The sequence below is a fragment of the Podarcis erhardii genome (genome assembly GCF_964252035.2).
Source record: "Podarcis erhardii genome assembly, chromosome: 2".
Classification (NCBI taxonomy): Eukaryota; Metazoa; Chordata; class Lepidosauria; order Squamata; family Lacertidae; genus Podarcis; species Podarcis erhardii.
In genome coordinates this window covers 94,075,666-94,094,015 of record NC_138498.1, presented here as the reverse complement: position 1 = coordinate 94,094,015, position 18,350 = coordinate 94,075,666, and the positions used below count along the sequence as shown (strand labels likewise).

The window sequence follows — 18,350 nt, the reverse complement described above, 5'->3', positions numbered from 1 at the left end:
TAGAATTCAGTGAGTAAGATTTCATTATGACTCTACCCTTCCCCTGAAATGCCTGGCACCGCTTCACTCATCATTATTGGTCTTGCATTTTTTGAGCACTTATGGAACTTCCTTCATTCTTCTTGTTCCATTCAAAGACTTGCCCCTTCACACCTCTAACATCTTGACAAATCATAGAATCGTAGAATCATAGAGTTGGAAGAGACCACAAGGGCCATCGAGTCCAACCCCCTGCCAAGCAGGAAACAATGCCAATGCCAGATCTCCTTCCCAGAGCTATGCCTCCTTTCCCACCACTTCTGCAGCTGACGTAATTGTTTTATTTGTGGCCTGTTCTTTCCTTTCCATCCTTTAACATTAGATTCCTCCCTACCCCCGCCAGAGTATCAGGTGATACTAGCCCAAAATGTTACTACAAACAAAATGTCCTTCCTGTCTGCTGCAACAGCAAAGAAAGTTTGGGGAGGTACCCTGAAGGTCATCAAATCCTTGCTGGATGCAGTTATAGTTTCCCTGACACGTGTCTGTCCAACTCCTCTTTAAACAGGAGAGCCCACTGAAGCCGTATGTTCCACTGTTGAGCAATTCTCACCACTAGGAAATCTACTTCCCTGGAATCACCACCCATTTGTTCTCGTCCTGCCTTCTGGAGCTACAAGAAAACGAGTCTCCTCCACCTTGCATGAAGCCCTTCAGATATTTGAAGACCTTAATCTTCTTTCATGTAGGCTAAACATACTCAGCTCTTTCAACCATTACCCATAGGACTTGGTATCCAAACCATTAGGGCCATTCTCCTCTGGACACACTCTGCTTTGATAACGTGCTTTTTTATTATGTGGCACCCAGAACTGAAGACAGTACTTCGGAGGTGATTCAACTGGAGCAGAACAGAATAGAACAATTGCTTTCTATTCTCTTTTGTAGTAGCTGCATCACACTGCTGTCTCATGTTCAGCTTGTAACAAAATAAGACACATAGACCCTTTGCATATGTAAGACTGTCAAGCCAAGTCTCCCCCAGACTGAAATTATGCCTATGGTGTTTTTTTTTTGTATGTATGGGGTTTTTGTGTGTGTGTGTTGAACATCTTTTGGTTGCAGGCCAGAGTTCCAGTTTATCAAGATTACTTTGAATGTTCATTGTAATGGTTCTAGGGGTTGCTCGTGCGTAAGCCGGTGCAAACACCTGGCTGGGTTGCCTGAGTGAACCTTTTCTGTCCGGACAGCCACTCACCCATGGCTGCCTCAATCGCTGGCAGAATCCGTCAGTGGGCGTTTCTTAAACTTCTTCCGGCAAAGAAGCTCTTTGACGCCTAGTCTCCTCCTACTCTCTCTGCGCGAAAGCTTTCTGCGCAAGGAGGGCATAGGCAACGGAGGACCCCTACTCTCCCCGCTGGTCCCCGGCAAGGAGTCATGGGACCGCCTCACCACTTCCCCCATCTGCCCCCCTTCTCCACTGGTGCTACACTGATTCTCTTCCCCAGAAGATGGGCTGCCTCTCCCAATCCCGGGACGCTCTCTGGAATCTCTCTGGATTTTGCTCTCTCCCTCCGGCACTGATGGCAGTTCCCTGACATTCACTGATTCTGTCCTTTATGGTGTTATATGGTATAGCTATTAGGGGTGTGCACAGGCCCAAAAATTTGTCTTGTATCTGCGTTGTTTTTTTTTTTAAAAAAAAACCAATCAGTTATGTTTCTGAAACACTGTGCTCTGTCTGCTTTGATCTTTGTTTCAGGTTCTGAGCTGCTCTGTATAAAACAATAACAGAAACTCTGACAATGGCTTTAACTTCTCCCCTTTGAGCCAAAGTGGATGAAATTTACAGTCACAAGAGCCCCTCTTCAATGGATCAAGGCTGCCAAATTACAGATAAATAAATCTAGGAGCCTTTGTAGATGAAATAAAAGGAATTCACTTTCTTCCATAACCCATGGGGAGAGTGGGGGTTTGTCTCTTGCTCTTTCATATCTTAAAATAATTAAGAGATGGCTGAGGTGTGTATTTCCCCCCCTTCCTGAGCTTGTTTGATGGGCTTGCAGAGTTCCAGGTTTTTGTTTTTAAGATTAAAAAGCTTTTAGCTTTTTTAAAACAAAACAAAAAAACCTGCTGCTATCCTTTAACAAAATAAATAAACAAATCCAGAGTGCTTTGGTGCTTTGCAGGCAACATTTTGAATAGTCACACTTCTTGCAAAGCCCATGGACCTAGAGAAACACAGAGCTAGAGGAAGGTACACAGACTTACAGGGGAAAAACACAGTTCATAGGGGGCATGATCTGACTTGAGAGGTTTATTGACATTTGTACTGATTAATTATCACTTAAATTTGCAATCGTGGTATGATGAACATACATGGTGGTCATGAAGCTTCTAGGGAGATGTGCGTGTCTCATGCTGTACCTTTTCTAAGTGGTGATGTGGAGTTCAGGTTAGCCTTCACAGGGTAAGTCTCCTTTGGTTGACAGGGGACTTGAGACTTACAGTGCCTTTGTCATGATCTTGCAAACCAGGACCTCTAGTATAAATGTACCCTAGTTGTTCAAGATGCCATACAGACAGTAAAGGTTTTGTGAGAAGAGACTCTTACATAGTGTCCAATATCTGTAACGCCAGTGAAATCATACTGCAGATTTGACTCGGATCTAGAGGTGTAGTTGTGTGATTGGAAAATGTTGCTTCTTGTGCAAGATAAGGAATCCAATTTCCACTGATTCTCCCTTCTTGCTTCAGACTGCCTCCCACCAAATTTTCAGGTTGTTCCAGAGACCTCCTTCAGGAACAGCAACATGTAGGGGAATTGGCAAAAACAGAAGTGCATCTTGGTGTGCAAGCCATTGTTTCGTTTATGTGTTTGCTTAAGTCATCTGCTCTTGCAGCCAACATGGTGCTCGCCAATGTACTGCCCTTCAAAGTGGTTAGACTACAACATCCATCATCCCGGTCCATTTTCCATGTTGGCTGGAACTGCTGGGAGTCTAGAGAGACCAAGTCGGTTATCCCTGCTTTAGAGGCGCCATTATGAAATGTACTTGTGTGTGCTGTACATGATCAGTAGTGAAGAAATTCAGCTTTTTTTAAAAAAAAAATGCTTTATTAAAAAGGAGTTGGTTAATACTTCTCATGTGTTCTAAACCCTTTTACCTATTGTCTTTCAGCTGTAGGTCCAGATTTTTCAAAAAACTTTTTGAAAAGGTTAACTTTTGTCAAAGTTGGTGGTGACGCTTCAATCGAGTGTAAACCCAAAGCTTCTCCGAGGCCTACCTTTACCTGGAAGAAAGGAAAAGAGATCCTAAAAGAAAATGAGAGGTAATCTTTTTTTTAAAAAAAAAAAATCTACTGCTTGTGTTTTGTGACTGCTAATGTTTTTATACCTCCCATGAATATTGGTTTGACAATGATGGTTGTGAAAAGCTCAGGTGTTTGCTCTTAAGGGAGAAGGAAACCCTATTGATTCCTAAATTCACTGTACATCACCTGCCTCTTCATATAGTTTAAAGAACAGTATTTTTGTTCTGACTAGCTTCAAGAGAATAGCTATCAAAATACCATTTTAGAGAATCCTTCGGATAATTGCAATCTGTGAGAGTCCTGGTAAACAGAAATTATTTGAGGATCAACTAGCAATTGCAGTGTTAGTTTGTCATTTGCAGTGGCAGGGGAAGAGGGAGGAGGGCTGAGTTAGAATAGTGACAGCCCTGCAGCATTGTCTAGTATTTGCAGCCTGCCATGTTTGGGGACGGGGGATTGAGGTGATACAGAGGAATGTGTAGATTGTAGCAATAGTGCAAATAATCAAGGGCTAAAAGCAGGGGGAGGGAGCTAGGGAAATAATTCAGGCTTTCAGCTCTGGATGAAAAGATGTCTTGATTCCAGGTCCATCAGGAGATAGGAAGCTGTCCTGCCAAGTTAGAAACAATGCAAGGACAGTCCTGGGAAACAAGTTTTTCAGAGTCCAGGTCAACCCAGGGCTTGGCACTGCTTGGTCACTGAAAATTGTATTGGAGTATTGTAGGCAGTATGGGACGCAGGTGGCGCTGTGGGTTAAAGCCTCAGCGCCTAGGACTTGCCGATTGAAAGGTCGGCGGTTCGAATCCCTGCGGCGGGGTGCGCTCCCGCTGCTCGGTCCCAGCGCCTGCCAACCTAGCAGTTCGAAAGCACCTCCGGGTGCAAGTAGATAAATAGGGACCGCTTACCAGCGGGAAGGTAAACGGCGTTTCCGTGTGCGGCTCTGGCTCGCCAGAGCAGCGATGTCACGCTGGCCACGTGACCCGGAAGTGTCTCCGGACAGCGCTGGCCCCTGGCCTCTTGAGTGAGATGGGCGCACAACCCCAGAGTCTGTCAAGACTGGCCCGTACGGGCAGGGGTACCTTTACCTTTACCTTTATTGTAGGCAGTAATCCTTCTGAATCCCAGTTGCTGGGGATGACAGGAGGGGAGAATGCTGTTCCACTCAGTTCCTGGGCTTCCACAGGAATCTAGTTGGCTACCATGAGAATAGGATATATTTATTTCATAAAATTTATACAGCGCTTGATCGGTAATCTCAAAGTCCTTTACAAAGGATACTGTACCAGATGGGTCTTTGGTCTGATCCAGCAGCGCTCTTCTTCTTACTTTTTTTTAAAAAAGTAATCTTTCTTTTAAAAAACAACCCAAAAAATAAAACAACACACATGCATTTCAGTTTTTGGAGAGACTTACGGTAGGCAAAAGTCTTAGAGATGTGGCTATTTTGTGAAAGATTTGTCAGTATCTTTTTTGAGATATATGCCGTAATAGGTGGTATCTGGGACTGAGTGTCTGGAGAAGTAATAGGGTGGATCTTATTAGGCTGCTGGGAATCTTCCTCTGGAGGCTGCCACTGACTGCGAAGCAGAACCAAGTGTGATGTTAGATGCTTGCCCAGGAGGCAAAGCCTATCTTGAAAAGGGAGCTTTATTGCTTTAGCTTTCTTACTCTTCCAGTGAAGCAGAGCTACTGTACACTACACCCTTAATGAATAACCTGCCCTGAAGACGTCTCTTACTGGTGCTTGAAAGCTATACAATTGCATTATTAGGAATTTTGCCCTGGGGTACAATTACATTATTGCAGTCATTAAAGATACTTCATCTCCATAATAATGGAAATCCTCTCTTGGAGGCATAACTGCATCAAAGTAAAGCTTAGAAACCTCACTCCAGAAGGTAAATTATGTATTGCCGTGGAATAAGATTCAGATATATATGTTAGAAATTCAACCTCATAAATAAAGAAAGCTCCCTGGCAGCCATTGATTCAGAAGTTCTGGGGTTTCAGGAATACCCAGTGCCTAGTATTTACTTTCAAGAGCATATCTTCCCATATGATAACATTTCTCAAACTTACGCAAACCCCCTTTCCAGCAATGATTTAAGGAAATTGGAACAATCCATGATTCAAAACCTACTTTCCTTCTAGCCCTGAACATCCAGTTTTCCTATCTCCCATTTTTCTATTGACACAATGTCTCCCATCATTCTCTCCCCCCCCCCCACAACTTAATTCTTTAGTCTCTTCCAAATTCTGACAACTTCACATGGCCTTTTAAAATTTAGTTCAAATTCAATCTTGTCAGCATGTGATCAGTGTTTTCAGCAACATAGCTTACATATTTCACCTGTCTTGTATGTTTTTATAAATTATATACATACACCCAAAATATCATATAATTGTGTTTAAAACTCTCTCTCACTTTTGGAAACCTTCATGGTGGTGCCCTCCATATGATGATGCTAAGAACACATAGAATACCTGTGTTGGTGCCCACTCCTCATCTTATACTTCCATTGCTGACCTTCCTCTATATTTTGCTTTTCTGCAAATTAAACCCACTTCTGTTCATCCTATTTTCAGCAGCTCTTATAAGGAATTCTTTCTTTTCTTTTTAAAATATATGGAAATTGTTGCTATGCCTGCCCTCTTAGAGGATCCATCTCTATAACCGCCAGGAAAGGAAGCTGGATGACAGGTAGCAATCGCCCTTTTAACTTTCAGAAGATTTTTCAGAAGATAAAGAGATTTAGAGTTATCTATTTAGGACAAGTAGTCTGCACTTTGATTTATACACTGACTGCCTTTGTAAAGGGCTTATCTTCTAATGGGGTGCCTGAGGAATTTGATCTTTGTGAATTTTGATGCACACCTTCCAGACTAACGTGCAAATTGCACTGCCTTATGCACTTCCTGAATGTCCCAATGCAGCTGGTAGCGCAAAATGCATTTTAAAATGCAAAATTCAAATTTTGAGGGAAATTCCTTAGAACATATAAATTTAAATGCAAATGTTCATGCAGATTAATAACAAAAAACAACAAATATTAATGTACACATGTGACAGAACGGGCTTATGGATAAGCATATGTGAACAGGACACAGATGGATAAACATATGTGAACAGGACACTTGTAAAGACACCAAATCGCCCACCTTTGTGTTCAAAATGACTTCCGTGTGGCAAATTTAAACCAGTAAATCTTCCCCCCCCCCAAAAAAATAATATTTATTACTTTTAAGAGGAAAAAAGACAGAAGAGAAAAAACAAAAGAGGGGGAAAAAAGACACTACAATACAATATATAAACAATACAAAACACAACCTAAACCCATTAAACTAAACCCATTAAACTAAACTAAACCAAACCCACTCCCTAACCCTAACCCTAAATAAAACAAAACAAAAACTATTTTAAATAATAATAATACATCCCCCCTTTTCGATACTCTTTCTTTATTCCCTTGTTTCCTCGACCTCCTCTCACCTCCCTTTTTGTATTCCACTTCTACTAGTTATTTCAGCAAATCCTTTCCATCTTTCTCTGTTCTCTATCATATTATAAATAACATATTTTTTTAACCTTATTTTAACATTTAAACTAAAATACTTATATATGCTTAACTCCTTATAACATTTCTGCTAAATCCATAAAATATCAATCCACCATTTTTCTATCACTCATTAATTTTGCGATATTTCTATATATAAACTTTAAATTTTCCAATCTTCTTCCTCAACTCCTCTCCCTGGTTTCGGATTCTGCCAGTCCTTTCCGTCAATTCCATATAGTCCATCAACCTGGAGATCTTATGTCCGAGGCTCTTAACTCTTTTCCAGGTCCCTTCTGCAGATCTTCTTCATATTCTTTAATGCTAGAGAGCAAATCTCGAGAGAACTCCATCCTAACAATACTTTTATTCCTTCTGGACAGTTCAGCCAAATTTTCATAGTTGAAGCTAGGGTCTATACAGTGTTTCAGGACGTATTTCAAGATTCCTCCAAATCCAAAGGCCCCCAAAACTTCAATCTCCTCCATATCCAAGTCCATGTCCCAAAAGTCAATTAATCCCTGGATAGAGGGATCTTTCCAACTTTCCTTCTTCAGTCCAAGCCGGGATCCAATCCTCAAAATCTGGCTTTTACTAGATTCAATCATAAAAGGCTTCAATTTATAGTCCTCAATTTGCTTCTGTAGAACTAAGGATCCCGCTTGTGTTATTTTAAATTCAAAAACAATGACTTTCTCCTTTTCCTCCATCATTTGTTCTGCCAAAGTAGGTTCCTGTGCCAGGTCCTGAATTATTTCTGTGTTGGTGCTCGCTTTTTGTCTCAAATTAGTCACTTTCTGTTCCAAGTTATCAATTTTAAAAGTCATGTCATCCATCTTTTTATGAAGCTCTTCCAGCGAATGGCTTATCTTACATAATGCAGTCACAATAACTTCTCCTATCAACATTTTGAATGGTCCAAGGTCAATCTCTGGTTCTCAGAATCCTTATCATGCAGCTGGAGACCTCCCAGTTACACTCCTATAACAATTTCAAAGGCTCCCTCTAGAGGGAAACAGTCTCCACTTGTATCAGTTCTTTCAAGCACAACTCAAGCAATAAACATAGTTTCGATTTTCAGTTACTTTTTCCTCCATTTTAAATGCAGAAGAGGACAATGGAAACAGTATCTTACTCTTATTTTAGCTAGCTGTCAAATCCGTTCTGTCAATAAACTTTCCCCAAACGTCATCTGGCAGCCCGTTCCCAGGTTCGGAGCTGTGGTAATTTGATTTTCCCATCACTCCTGCAGGCTTACTAAGTTCAAAATTTCCCCCCTCTTCACCTGCTTCCAAGGGGGGGTTTGTATTTTTAACCGATGGAGATTTAATCCTTTGTCAAAAGCTTTCAAAGACTTTAGCTTGTAACGTCTTTGCTTCAGTCTATTTACAAAAGCAGAAGGCGGACTTCCTGTTTATGACCTTCCCGCTTCGGCGCCAAATTAAGGTATTTAAAGATCCAATTTTCCATTCTACTCACGGGTAGTTGTTTAAAATCCAAGTGTCCACAGGAAAAAGTCGGCGCTCTCCAGCAACAGCAATTTCACTCCGTGAAAGAAGCAGTCGATTCAAAGCACCGCGCCACTCACCCCACGTCACTCCGGATCCCCAAAACAGGGTTTCCCCGCGAGTAGGGGAGGCGCAAAAGGTGCCAGCCGAATCCCAGGTTCACAAGCTTCTCCCACTTGTGATTTCAATGGGTCTCCGCCTTCGCCGTGGCGGTCAGACCCTGTTTTTCACGGAGTAAGTTCCTCTTGATCGGAGGAGCTTAGCCATTGCCGGAGACGCCAACCCGGAAGTAAACCAGTAAATCAATGATCATGCCAGATGATAACAATCTGTTTTAGTGAATATTTGGCGTACACAAGGCACTGCAAAAACCATTGTTAAAGCGGGCTTAGTTTTAGATAAATTGTATTTGGATAAGTGCGGACAAGTGAAAAGATTGTCTTAATTTACAGAATGCCCATGTTAATTCTTGCCTCAATGTGGCTTTTCATCTCTTCCCTCGTCACATCATATAGTTTTTGTTCAGACCTACAGTGTCCTGTCAGGTATCTCTTTTGCCATCAGAAACCCTTGCTTCCTCTTCTGTAGGCCATTTGTTTTCTTGAAGCGGCTGTTCAAAATACCCACTCAAAAGAATCTCGTTTCCTAGTGCTTCTCAGCCAGTGTCTCCTGCCAGATGTGTTAACGGGGGTTAAAAAAAAAGTCTGAAAAATGTATTTCCCATTGTTATTGTTCATATTCTGTTCTTACCCTACTAGTACTTGCCCTCTTTTGTATCCCTGCTTAGTCTGACTTTGTTAAGGCTTTAAATGACCCCCTATATTTGCAGCAAAGATTATAAAGGTATACTACTCAGCTGAACTCATATAATAGCAACACCTGCAACAATACAAAGACTCTATATAAGAAGGCCTATGTTGTACCTTTGCGGTATGATTTGACCTAGATATGCTAGATGCTCTCAGTAGCTTCATGAGAATTCACTCGCCTCTCCCATTATACCGTAGTGCTGACATGCTTCATGGTATGTAAGAGCTGTTTTCTTGCATAGACCTGGACTGTTTTGAAACGAGACAAGTTACAAATGAAAACCTGAAGGCAATCATTCAGGGCTGATGCCTCCTTTTATTCTCCTTCCATCTGCTTAGTTATTATAAGGCAATAGTACAAGTTGCTGATTTTGCCCCCTTAAAAGACAGAGAAGATTGATAGAAGCACCTGCTATGAATCCATGGTATTTGAACTTCCAGGGCCGAATAATCCGCATCATAGAATAGCTCCCTTGGTCTGAATGTGTGGCTTACAGATCTAAGTCCACATGGCAACAATATCAAAATCAGTTTATCACGTTGTACACTTTCTCCTCCCCCCAAAATAATGGGAGTTTTGGGTAACCAGGACTATCATGATAACTATGCACATTATTTGTAAACATGACCATTTGAAGCTCCCTGAAAGGGCTAATCCATTAGGCAACCTAATGCAACATTCCCCAACCTGTAGCCCTCCAGATGTTTCAGATTAATTGTTCTGTGAAAGAGGACATCGATCAGAAAAAATTATATTATTTCTTCAGTTTATGCTAGTGGAATTATACTGACAGATGTTTCAAATGTAAAGTTTTAGAATAGAGATAAGGTCCCTAAAAGGATCGTTGCCCTATATGAATTCTTTTCTTTTAAAATGTAAGACTTAGAATCATAGTATTTGTAGAGTTGGAATGGACCCAAGGTTCCCCTGCAGTGCAGGAATATGCACATGGCCCATATGGTGAGTCACCACATTGGCCTTATCAGCACTACCGTATGCTCTAAATCAGGGGTCAGCAAACTTTTTCAGCAGGGGGCTGGTCCACTGTCCCTCAGACCTTGGGGTTGGGGACAGACTATATTTTTTTGGGGGGGGGGATTGAACAAATTCCTATGCCCCACAAATAAACCAGAGATGCATTTTAAATCAAAAGACACATTCTACTCATGTAAAAACACCAGGCAGGCCCCACAAATAACCCAGAGATGCATTGTAAATAAAAGGACACATTCTACTCATGTAAAAACACGCTAATTCCCAGACCGTCTGCGGGGCCGGATTTAGAATGTGATTGGGCCGGATCCAACCCCCCGGGCCTTAGTTTGCCTACCCATGCTGTAAATAATGGAGCTAACTGGCATTTATTTGATAGTGCTATTTCTTTCAGGCACAGAAACGGTCAAATAATGAATAACATGGATTTTCACCATTACATCCTGCCCTGTTAATGTGACTAACGGCACCATGTAAATAGCTGCCTGAAGTTTGAATTCGCCTTGCAGCATTTGAAATTGTTCTTGGACGAAAAGTTTATGAAATGGTGCACTTTACCTTGTATTTAAATGCGAAATAACTTGCGTGCCACCTATTTCGACTATTTTAGGCCAGGAACAAATTTAAATGTTCATAGTTACTAGGGCGTAACCCCCAATGAATAGACTTTATTTCTGAATAAAAAGTCCACTCAGGAACGAGTGGCAAAGTTGCATGCTCCAGCACCAGGGGCAGAGAGCAGGCGGGGGTGTGGCGTGCTTCCTGGGGGCATAGTGTGCTGCCCGCGGGGGCATGGCACCCGGCGCGGTGGGGGGGTGCACGGCGCGTGTCCAGGGGGCGGCTGCAATGGTACCCTCCTCCCCGATGGTGCCGGGGGTGATCCACCCCCCCCCCATTCCTCCGCAAGTGTCGGGAACTGGAAATATGAAAATGAAATGATGACCTGAGATCTGGGAGGAATCTTTCACAGCTATATGCCTACTCTGGTGCTTCATTCAGTACTAGCATAGATTTGAGGACTGAGCAGCAGCGACAGTCAGGCAAATATAGTTGTTGCCACAGTGCAAGATAAATGATATGGATGTTCCCAGGAAGCAAATTCTGATATTGCATAGTGACTGTGTTTTCTTAGGTATGTTCCTAAGAATATTACTGCATTAATTATAATATTACTATATTAATATTACTGCATTAATCTTTGCCAGGCAGTAGAACACCTGTGGTTCACATGCAAATGTCTTAACATGGTGTGAATAACACAGAAGTTCATGTGAACAAGTCTTACAAGTAGAAAGGAAGAGAGGACGTAAATCATAGGTATTTTGTGGAGATGTAGTTGTGAATTATTTTTTTCTGAGCTCTCTACTTCATTAGAACAAGAAGAAAATCAATTTACATTCAAACCTTAGCTCTGAGAAGTTCACGTAATGAGTTTTAAATGCTAGGCAATTATTATATGCCTTAAGGAAAAGTATGTTAGGGAGGTGGAATGGTGGAAGAGAAATTTCTAAAGACCTTTTCTAATTCTGCTCTTATGTTTTGGATGAACTTTTCATATGTATATGTTTTCCAGAGATTTAAAATGTCTCTCTAGATATTTAAGATCTGTGTAAATATCAATTACTAGTGAAGTGGGTAATTTGTTGTTTTACAATGAGCAGTTTTAGTTGAAACTAAGGAGGGGGGTAATCTTATTTTCTCAAAAGATTGTGCCTTTGGGCTTCTATTCAAATAGCATCAGCTAGAACAAATAAGCTGAGAGTGCATTTACTGCTTATGTTCTAATCTCACAAAATGGGCCTAAATGGGTTTCTGTCAGCACTTTATTCACGCAGAAAAATCTGTATTATATTTTTCTCATTCTTAATATATATATATATAATATATATATATATAGTTGAGCTTCTCAGAGGTTTTAGTTGTGATGAATATATGTTCTTCTAATTACCTGCTGAAAGTATTTGTTTTCCAATGGCAAAGTTGTTAAAACACCCGTACAAAACTAGAATGTTGTTGCTTATGTGGCATCGTGTGTTTGTAGCCTTTCTTTATAACTCCAAAGAGTGCAGTTGGCTTCTTTGTGCCTCTAGTTACAATTACCCCCGCATAGAAACAGGCATAATAATATCTAAATTCCCTAAGGTGTGACTCAGTCATTTATGGAATATTAATTGCACATCTGTAGAAATTGTTCTATTATTTTATGTTTTTAGAGTGCTTCTATTTCTTTTTTAAAAAAAACTCATACTTTTTGTAGTTTGCTTTTATTTTGTTGTACGCCACTTTGACATTTTCAGGCAGTGATGTGGCTTTTAAAATAAACAAATAATCTCAATAGACTCCAGACAGAGATAATTCTGAGATCATGATACGAAATACACTTTCCCTTTGCGGCTGGCTGGCTGGGGGAATGAGTTTTTGGGTGAAAAGAAATAGATATTGGATACTGGGAGATAAATCAATAATGGCCAGTGGGAGGCAGTTGTGGCTTCTCATGGCAGAGCCTTGGCTCCAGAGAACAAAAGGTCTCTCCATCATGCAGGCGATTGTTGGGGATTTCCCCTGGCTGGCCAAAAAGGTGGGTGGGATACTCCACCGTCCCCTAGGTTTGCCTCGGCCAGATGTCCCAGCTATATAGGCCTGCTGCGCCTGAGTTTGGAACCACAGATGGCCAAAGAACAAAGAAGAAGCAAATTTTCCAGAAGCTCGAGCAAAGAGGAGTGTCGAGGGACAACCAAGGAAATAAATAAATAGTGCTTAACTCAAAAGTAGGCTTCTAAAATTTTATTTTATGTGCCCCACTTTATGACAGAGATGTGCTTCTCTGCACATTTTTGAAGTGGAAGTGGTTTGAGAAGGGTGACAACTAAAATCTATGCAGAAGTGCAGTGCAGCTTGGGGTAGCGCCATAGCTCAATGGTAGAGCAATCTGCTTTCTATCTGCAGAAGGTCCCAGGTTCTCAATTCTCAGGGGAGAGAACTCTCTCTGAAGTGATGGAGAGAGTTGGATGGGCCAGTGTTCTGACTCACTGTAAGTCAGCTTCTTATTTTCCTGTGTTCCTATGCGTGATCATGCCAGGATATTTTACAGCTTTGCTCCATTTCCCCTTATTTGATCTTCCAGACACAATTCAAAGTGTCAGCCATGACCTTTAAAGTCCTAAATGGCTTTGCTTAAGGACTCTCTCCCTTCTCAGTCATTAAGATTAACAAAAAAAAAAAAAATGTTAATCTTTCTGTTGCCAAGTAAATATGTCTCGCACAGGACTTTGTCCAAGTTGTAGCTCTATAGATATTGGTTTAGTCTTCAGAGTTCATGCCAATTCTGGCTGGCAAAGAGTATAACGATACCTTTAAGCTCCCTGTGTACACAGAGACCTCTAATCTCCCCAGTGTTGAAGTTTATAACCAGAAAAACTGCTGAGGTTTATGACACTGATAGGTGGAGGTGTCATGCTAGGTAGTTTCCAGGGGTCTTGTTTGCAAAGCTCTGATCTCTGTTCCAGGCCGTTAGCAGCACTATGTCTCAAAATTACTGTTTTTCTATCTCAGTTTCTGGAGAAAAGTGAAGGAAGAACCGCATAGATAAATCCTGTAGGGGTAATGGCAAGAATATCTACTTTGTAAGGTCTTGGCCTTATGGACTGTTGGACAAAGTTTGGACATGACAACAGTGGTCAATGAAAGGGCACTTAAAGAATCAGTTTCTGCAAAATGAGTTTCTTTTCATTTGTACCTTGAATTGCCTAAACAAAGACAACAGGGCTGCTATATGTTCCCCACCCCTTAACAGTATCCACTTATTTTCCTTTGGGGTTCCCAGTGTCATTTGACCTGGTTTTTTTTTACCATTGTTATCAGTAGCCTGTGAAAACAATATACCTGCAGTTAGTTGTTCCTCCTACGTACCTAGAGAAATTTTTGTACAGGTTTGACCTCAATAATCTTGTAACTACAGGGAGATCATTAATAACTATAAATACTTCCCCTCAGCCCTTTCAAGATGATGTTCCATCAGTTTCACGCTTGCCTTGAAGACGTGAAATTGTACTTTAGGGGGAAAGTTCAAATGAAGATCAAGCATAGCGTTCCTGTGTACACAAATGTTAATAAACACTATTATGGAGCATATTCGCTTGGACAACTCTTAAAGCAAAAGAAGTAGCAGAAAGAAGTACACTTTTAGTAGAACAAATTGTGCGTTTTATTTTCTGGTGCTTCTTAGCATTTGTAACCTGCCCAAAACCTAGCATGTGCCTATCTCAGACTTGGTTATAAGGTCCCTGGTGAGAATATTGGAAATAGGTTGTAGGCAGCAATTTGCTTCTTTGAATGAAGTACATTTAACATTCTGTATGAGATTAATATTAAGAATTAGCTATGAACTAGTGAGACCAAAAAAATCTAATTGCCCATTTTTCAAATGCAATAGGCTAAATGCAGCTCAGTGTGATTGCCAATTATAAAGACCTCCTGAAGTTTCATTTTATTTTAACTTTGTTCTTCTCCTGTGGATGTGGTGCATTCCCAGAGCCACCTTCCTTCCAATCACACAGGATTCCATCCACCTCTGAGTTTTCTAAGCAATTTACATCTTACAAAATTGAATCGCTCTTCCGAGTGATTGTGACTCACAGTTCCTAATTATACAAGGTCAGTTCTTCCCTTTAGATTGTCATTTATGATCATTCCTTGTGAAAGTGGATCCCCCTATAATAATTATATTTTTGTATCCTATTTCAAAATTAATCCCATCCCTTTCTGAAATGGATGAAGTGTGTGTGTGTGTATGTGTGTGTGTGTGTGTTTGGGGGAGGGGGTGTTCAGGAGAGGAAGGGCTTACGGTAATTCCAAAGCGAAGGCATAGCAAAATGTGCATGCTTCCTGATCGCCAGATATCACCATGGAAGGTGTTTTTTGCTTGCTTGCAGACATGGGAGCCATGTTTCAGTTTTGCACATAATAAGCCTATTCATTTCAATCTAGGACACTTGAAAATGAAGTAGAAGCTGCACACACATTTGTGATCTACAGTGCTCTTCCGACATAACTGGTAATATGATGTCAGTTCCAAAGTGAGGATCACTTGCTAAGTGGGTAAGAAGGTAGAACTGTGGCTGGAATTTGGGCTGCAGTCCTGTCTGTACCCACATACCAAGAAATAAGCCCATTATCTCAATAGAACTCCTGCATAAATGTGTTGCTAGTCTGGAACTGCTTTATCTAACAGGCAAGCACACCTGTTGCAGTTGATAGCCCAGACACCACCATTTGCCCTGATGGGACTCAAGGCAGAGTGGAGCTGAAAATGAGAATGGCTAATGTTGCGCATGTGACGTCAGGCCGTCACATCAGGCCCCCTCAATCTTCTTGAGAAAACAGCACCTCTGCCTGTGAGTGCAATGGGACTCAGAGAAGGGCCTCCCCTCCAAGATCCCAAAACACAGGCAGATTTATAGGAGGGAATGTGGTCTTTCCCCTATGGCCCCTTGATGCAGGGGTTTTCCATAAGAAGGAAGATTCCTGACTGGAAAGTCATGGCTGCCTCTCTTGGAGTCAATATGAATAATCTACATAAAGGTAAAGGGACCCCTGACCATTAGGTCCAGTCATGACTCTGGGGTTGTGGCGCTCATCTCGCTTTATTGGCCGAGGGAGCCGGCGTAGAGCTTTTGGGTCATGTGGCCAGCATGACTAAGCCGCTTCTGGCGAACCAGAGCAGTGCACGGAAACACCGTTTACCTTCCCGCCGGAGTGGTACCTATTTATCTACTTGCACTTCGATGTGCTTTCGAACTGCTAGGTTGGCAGGAGCAGGGATCGAGCAACAGGAGCTCACCCCGTCGCGGGGATTCGAACCGCCGACCTTCTGATTGGCAAGTCCTAGGCTCTGTGGTTTAACCCACAGCGCCACCCGCATCCCTAATAATCTACATAATCACTTCTTAAACTTTGTACTGTGTATCATTGTTTAGTGTTGCTTTCCAAGGAGAGGGGGAGTGGTTGACTAGTACATTTTCTTACCTTTCAGTTACCACATGAGATTCTGCTTGAAGTTTAAAATCCAGATCTTTCTGCACTAAGGTGCATGCACAGAGTGATGTAAAGGGGGAGGCTATGCTTAAGTAGCAGCTGTAGCAGAATGCAGACAAGAGTTCAGTTTAAGTTCTCTATGTTCTGAAAATATTTTTGCTTTTTTATTATCAGTCATTTCTATGGATTTTAGAATCAGTTATGTGTAAATCAGTAAAGTGAAGCTGGTTCTATGACAGACCTGTATACTTCCTTAGAGACCCAATTACTTTAAAGGGGGGAAAACAGTTAGATGGGATAAACTTAGGACAGGCATAGGCAAACTCGGCCTTCCAGATGTTTTGGGACTACAACTCCCATTATCCCTAGTTAACAGGACCAGTGGTCAGGGATGATGGGAGTTGTAGTCCCAAAACATCTGGAGAGCCGAGTTTGCCTATGCCTGACTTAGGACAAGCATGCCCTGAAATACTTTCAGGTGCCAAGATTTTACATGTGGGGTTGTATTCAATTTAATATTAGATACATTAATTTCAATGGGTATACTCTGATTAAAACTAAGCTGAATACCACCCACTATTTCCCCTGATAATTGATGACACTGTGTAGTATCATCATCATTAAGTAATACTGATAGATACTACATTTGGATTCAGCTTGTATTGACTTCATGTGCTGGGCACTATGTACCTAATCCAGTGTTGGAAAGCACGAGTATTCTTGCGCACAGGTAATATTTAAAGTGAACAAAAGGCTTAGATTTATTACTCCCTAAATCACTGGTAATTTCTTTATAATAATTAGAATTGCATCTTTCATTCTCCACTTCCCTTAAATATTTGTCATTATAAAGCATTTACTTTCATTCAAGATTAATCTCTTGAGCAAAAAAGTTTCATCAGCTCCTGCAGACGTATTAGTCATTAGAGCATATTACCTGGTTGATTTCACAGCTGTCTGCAGATTGTTTGCCAGTCACGGAATCAGCTTCTGTAGTAGAAAAAAAACCCTGTCCATTGCACAAAATGATCTGTTAAACATTGACATTTCCCCATATTATGCTTATGTGTCTTTTTAAAGAAACAGCAAATGGTATCAATGGTAAACAGCTGTAAAGACCATTATATCGGCAAGTACCGCTAAACTGTGTTTTCTCGCAGAATACAGATGTTTTTATTGGTAGATACTCAGTGCACCCCCTTTTCAACATCTTGTTATATAAGTTGTTGCCGAAAAGCTTATAGATGGCATTTCTTTAACTCTTTGCTTTAAGATACCTTACTACCCATGAAAGAAAACATTAAGAAGCTTTCCTGGGATTTTTTTTTTTAAATGCTTAGCTAAGCATGAAATATTTCTGACTTGTATGCTTAATCAACAATCAGAATCTGTAAGATCTGCTTGCAGCTAGCAAATTGATGTGTTCATAATATCAAGTAGGTAGCAGCATAATTTATCATGTTGCTGATATTTAGCTTCAGCACAATAATGTTTCCTTGTGAAGATGTAGGCCCCAGTTGTCCTTCCAGATGTTGTTAGATATACAAATAATAGTAATAAAAATAAGCCACCATCAGCTCACATTGCAGATACAGTGACCATCAGTACACAAATCTTAAATTAAACATATAAGTTAATATAAGTCCTCCAGACGTCCAAATATAGGTATCCACACACAATTGATGCCTGTATGAAACATGTTTGAATGTAGCTACGGTCCCCAGACCATTGTGTAATAGACAGTGGGTATTTATCCAGGCTTGAAGTATAAGAGACTTACACTTTAAGCCATATACCAATTTCTAGGTTTCTCCGCCGCAAAAAAAAAACCAGGCACCTGCCATTCTCCTTCCAGCAGGAACCTGAATTGTTTGCGGGTTCATAAGGGAGAGATAGAGGGAATAAAAATGAGAGTGCCCTGTTCAGATCCAGCTTTCTTCTAGCCTCTCACTCTCGTCTGGAGTTTGCTAGTTGCATTGAATTTCCTCCACCATTACCTGTGAGAAAGTACCATTCTCAGGGGAGGGAGGAGAATGAATTGGATGAGCTCTCTCTCCCCGCTTTCCCTCTGCAAAGTAGAATGGGCAATTTCACTGAAGAAAACCATTTGTGTGAGTTAAATGTGATGTATCTGCTTCTAAGCCACCCCAAAGTTCTA

General features: G+C 41.1%; 1 protein-coding gene and 1 long non-coding RNA gene across 11 annotated transcripts in view; one reads left to right on the top strand and one right to left on the bottom strand.

Annotated features, from left to right (window-relative positions):
* Positions 1-18,350, top strand: part of LOC309336526 (contactin-4) — a 525,279-nt gene that overhangs the window by 428,629 nt on the left and 78,300 nt on the right. For all 10 annotated transcript variants that reach the window (XM_081852419.1, XM_081852424.1, XM_081852423.1 and 7 more), the window contains one exon: positions 3,162-3,312. In XM_081852419.1, coding sequence (XP_081708545.1) covers positions 3,162-3,312 — 151 coding nt within the window. The remainder of the gene's footprint in view (positions 1-3,161; positions 3,313-18,350) is intronic.
* LOC309337509 lies at positions 5,795-17,185 on the bottom strand. The gene is made up of 3 exons (XR_014154374.1): positions 17,130-17,185; positions 9,280-9,414; positions 5,795-5,842 (listed from the first exon to the last, which is right to left on the bottom strand). It is a non-coding gene; the product is annotated as an uncharacterized lncRNA (long non-coding RNA).